Source organism: Drosophila miranda, chromosome XR, assembly GCF_003369915.1.
Source record: "Drosophila miranda strain MSH22 chromosome XR, D.miranda_PacBio2.1, whole genome shotgun sequence".
NCBI classification, from domain to species: domain Eukaryota; kingdom Metazoa; phylum Arthropoda; class Insecta; order Diptera; family Drosophilidae; genus Drosophila; species Drosophila miranda.
Genome location: NC_046674.1, coordinates 26,310,174 through 26,314,564, shown reverse-complemented (window position 1 = coordinate 26,314,564; position 4,391 = coordinate 26,310,174). Strand labels below are relative to the sequence as shown.

Here is a 4,391-nt window from a genome sequence, read left to right as displayed (position 1 = left end):
GTGGCCATATGTTCCAAAATATCGATATATCTATATTTTTTTGATAATACATTTTTAAGTAACATTTGTTATGTGAAAAAATTTTTGTGGGATATATGATATGATATTTGAAGAAATTGATGATGTAGAGGTCGAGAAGATGCCTTCAAATAACATTTCTACGTTACACATTATTTTTACATGAATTCTACAAGGTGTGTTAGCACAACGAGGTTGCGTCTAGCAACATAATTTTATCAGCTTATCGAAAAGCTGTAGCTGATAGCAACGCGATTTTCTCCGACTGATTTCTTTGGCTTCAACAAACAAATGATTTTGATGCAAACCACGAATTGACAGGTACGGATAGCAATATCTCACTCTGACACGCATTTTGCCATTTCTATGTCACAAAATATTGAAGATATTAAAACATCGATAGACAAGTGTAAAACTATCGGGCTAGACTGCTGTAAATCATCCGTCAGCTGGCTGGTATAAATTCAAACTGGACTTCCATAAATAATCCGTTGCGGCTTATCAACGCAGATTTACACAGACCTTCCGCCCTAACAGGCGACATGTATTCACGGGAACATTTGGAATGGACACAACAACACGCACATGCAATATTTAACGATAATAAATAAAAAATTGTCTAGTTGATGCGATTAAAGTGCTCTTCGGGGCGTCAGGAAGGTGTGGAGAGGCTCTGCCGTCTCAACTGCACGTCAAGAAGTGGCTCTCGCCAGCCAGATTTCTGGCAGTTTCGGTGCAGAGCCTCCAGCCGCCGCGAGGTCTCCCCATGGTCTAGAGGCTCGTCCTCCCTGACCGCCTCCCTGACAGATTCGCAGAGGATGTTGGTTATCTCCTCCTGCAGGGCACGCTGCAGCAGCTCGGGCTCATCCTGCTCGATGTGGCGCCTCACACAGGTCACCAGCTCAGTGAGGTGTTCGTCAACGGCACCGGGAAACAGTTTCTCCATGGCTAGGGCCAAGTTAAAGAGGTAATCTCGATTGGGGCCGCTGGGTCCGGCAGAGGTGAAGATTTGCCTGGCTATGCACGGCACTTGCCACACGTCGCCGGCATAGGAGTCGTTGGCTTGCGTCGCTACATACATGATCACCTGGATGGGTTCCGTGGCGGATAGATACTCGTGAAACTCCAGACTGCAGCGCTCGTAGCCGTTCTTCTCGCGGTAGTCCAAGTGATTGAGCACCGCATCCTTCTGGGCGGCAGCAATGCGGTAGGCTACGCCGTAGACCCGATCCTCAGCGGGATCGCCGGGCAGCAAGGTCACTACCCGCCCTGGCTTGTCGGGCATGCCCCGGTGGTCGATGCTGTGCTGGTAGAAGCGCCTTTTGAATCCCCATACAAAGCCGCGCCGGCGGTCGATATAGGGAAAGTCCGCCTTCCACACCAGCGACCCGTAGCCGAAGATCCACACATCATCGTCCGAAGGCGCTATGGCTACATTCTGGTTACTAGACGCTAAATCGAAGCTGTGAAGCTGTGCTGTGGCGGCGGGATATGTACTTGTATTTGGTCCGTCTGGCGTGATCAGGTCTGCGAAAAAGGCCCGGAAGATATCGCCGGCAACGCCTGACAGCTGGGTGCGAGTAAGGCTACGGTGTAGCCGTAAGCTAAGAAAGCACAACATCTCCAACCGCTGTCGGCAAAAAAAACACGGCAACACGGTTCAGCTATATATACACTCCATAAATCCAGAGGCAGATAGAATCGGTCTCGTCTCTACCAAAACTTACCAATTAAATAAATTTTTGGCAGCATCGGCGGCAGTGTGACCGCGGATTTATAGATACAAAAAACGGTCTGACCCTCAAAAATATATCGAAATATACGTCACAGTTTCATAATATACCAAAAATATACTGACGATCTATTTGTATTCATATTCTATCACATTCCTCAATTTTGATATTCGGTTGAATATAACTAGCTAGCTAAGACCCTCAGCACTGAAAGTATAGTTTCACGCGACAATCAAATCCATTTGATACAAATGTGGTTAATTTTAAGAACTCATCATTATTGCATTGTTTATAAAATAAGGTTTAGGCAAACGGTTTTCGTTGGTGATCACGAATACTAATCCGATTGCTCCAAATGGCATTTCTACACGATTTCTACTTTGGTGCATTAGAAAAGGCGGTGCGTCGATAACTCGTTTTAAAAATTAGTGGAATATACTATGAAAAATATACATATATGTATGGTGTGTGAGCTATATTCAAAAAGTGATCCAATTTTCTTTTGAAATCACATTAATTGGTGCTCTCGTTATCATTATCCGCAGGATTTCTCCGTTTTCAAAACGAAATGAAAAGTAATCGCGTTTTTATACAAAAAAAAACAATTCTTAATTGCCAAACGAAAAAAAAGACGTTTTGATGCATTTACATAAACTAGCTTGTGCTTTGCTTATAAATAATTTTTTTAAATCCCACTTCAAACTTGGCACGGAAGTAGTTGTTCAGGGTAACAACACTTTTCTTTTTCGTGCAAACAGTTGACGCAGCCCGATTTGGTTATTGAAAAGTTGGCAAAAAAAAAATTTTTGCGCATAACAGCATAAATGTGTGCGTAACAGCACAGACTGTTCTTGTAACTGCGCGTAACAGAATAGCGGTTTAAGGACAGCTGTTCCCCAACACATGCAATTCAAAATGTAAGTGCAACCAATGCCTATTTTCTGCATTCATTGGAACCTGGGATGACAAACACTTTCTCAATTCTATTCTCCCCTAGGTTATGCAAAAATAAATATGCCTCAATACAAAAAAAAAAAATTTCTACTGTATTAAGAGGTGAAAGGCCAGGTCAGAAAAGGGTTATCAAAATCACAGTTCTGAGCATCAATTTGGTGGCACTGTACTATATATATATTTGAAAATGCTTTTAGCACAACTCAATAAAGGTGCTGTAAGGCGCAACATAGGCCGTGCTGTTACGTGCAATGATTCCATTTGAAGCGCGCTGTTAGACACAGCTGTCACCGATACCATTTCACTGTTTCCATTTCACTCGCACTTACAGCATTGGGCTGCCACAGCAACAACACCTGACTGAGGGTGTAAACAAACCAGATTTTAAATTCAAACTACCTTTGCGAAGCCCCCGCCACCCCAACTACGTAGCAGAATGTCCGGCAAGGACGATCGATCCAAGGAGTAAGTAGCACGTAATCGCTGCTGGCACTGCTAAAAAATGTTTACCCAAAACAGGAAGCGGCGGAACATGAAGCAATACACTCATCACAAACCGCAGCCGCTGCACCAGCAGCAGCGCCGTGGCACTACCACTACCACCTCCTCCAGCTCGCCCCAGACCACGGCGGTACGGAGCATCGTGGATGTGGCCGACTCCAGCGACGAGCCTCGCTTTGCCCGCAAGGGCAACTGGGCGTCCGGCGGCGGATCCCGGGGCTCTACACTGGCTCCGCAAATGAATCGCGACCTGCTGGACGTCCTGCCAAGCGACACGGACGACGTGGACCATCTTGGCATCGACACGGGAGCGCCCATCGATGAGAACGCCCGCGCCCAACTGCGGGCCGGTGACTACAAGCAGTTGACGCAGTTTCCCAACCTGGGTGGCGGCCACTTCACCTTCGGTTCCGAGAAGGAGTGGACCAGCATTGCCGAAGGCCAGACGCAGCTGCACACCAAGGCGGCCAGCGGCTACTTCACGCTAAACCTTATCCGCCTGAATGCCGGCCTCCAGACGATCCCTTTCTACAAGCGCATGGACTATCCCGCCTCCATGTTCACACGCCAGCAAATCGTGGCCCAGACGGAGGCGGCCGAGCGGGCAGAGACACTCTACCAGCAGCGTGTGCTGCGCGAGGCCAATGGCAGTGCCTCAAAGTCGCGTGCTGCCTCGGCCAAGTCCGCCAAGGTCCCAGCAAAACCGCAACCCGTTGTTACTGCACCTCCGGAGGGTGCCCTGGCAGATGATTTGGAGGAGCTGCTGGCCATGACAAATATTCAGCCGGATCCAAGCACCATTGTCCCTGATCCTATAGCCATGCCCATGCCGATGCCGATGCCGATGCCCATGCCAATGGTTCAGTCGGCCACTCCGTCGTCGGCGGCTAGCAAAAACGATGTGGAGAATTGGCTGGATAATGTCCTGGGCGAGTAAAAAATCGAATAATTGGTACATATGAGTAGATATGCATGTATGTATGTTCCCTGTATACAGGGAGCACTAATCTTTGGCTTGTTAAGTTTTCCTTTGAAAATAAAAATTACCGCGTCCCTAAATTTGGGATTGGCTTATCCTTTTATCTCTCTTTTGAAGAAAAAAATAAGAATGCCCAAAATAGAGATGCCATTTTTAGATTTAAGATGTAGATTCAGGAAATACGGTGTTTTGGAATGGCCGTAGGT

The 4,391-nt window shown here is 46.9% G+C and overlaps 2 protein-coding genes across 3 annotated transcripts; one reads left to right on the top strand and one right to left on the bottom strand.

Moving 5' to 3' along the window:
* Positions 1–529: 529 nt before the first annotated feature.
* Positions 530–1,880, bottom strand: LOC108152349 (putative glutathione-specific gamma-glutamylcyclotransferase 2). Of its 2 annotated transcripts, none has more exons than XM_017281619.2 (2): positions 1,746–1,880; positions 530–1,648 (listed from the first exon to the last, which is right to left on the bottom strand). In XM_017281619.2, exon 2 carries the CDS (start codon positions 1,637–1,639, stop codon positions 671–673), a length of 969 nt encoding a protein of 322 aa, XP_017137108.1. In that variant the 5' UTR covers positions 1,640–1,648; positions 1,746–1,880; the 3' UTR covers positions 530–670. The 2 variants fall into 2 exon arrangements, with proteins under 2 accessions (XP_017137108.1, XP_033242293.1); XM_033386402.1 differs by having other exon boundaries at positions 530–1,682; positions 1,746–1,764.
* Positions 1,881–2,914: 1,034 nt separating this feature from the next.
* Positions 2,915–4,288, top strand: LOC108153465. The gene is made up of 2 exons (XM_017283495.2): positions 2,915–3,170; positions 3,225–4,288. The coding sequence occupies exons 1-2, from the start codon at positions 3,142–3,144 to the stop codon at positions 4,141–4,143; spliced, it is 948 nt and encodes a 315-aa protein (XP_017138984.1). The 5' UTR covers positions 2,915–3,141; the 3' UTR covers positions 4,144–4,288.
* The last annotated feature ends 103 nt before the right edge of the window (positions 4,289–4,391 follow it).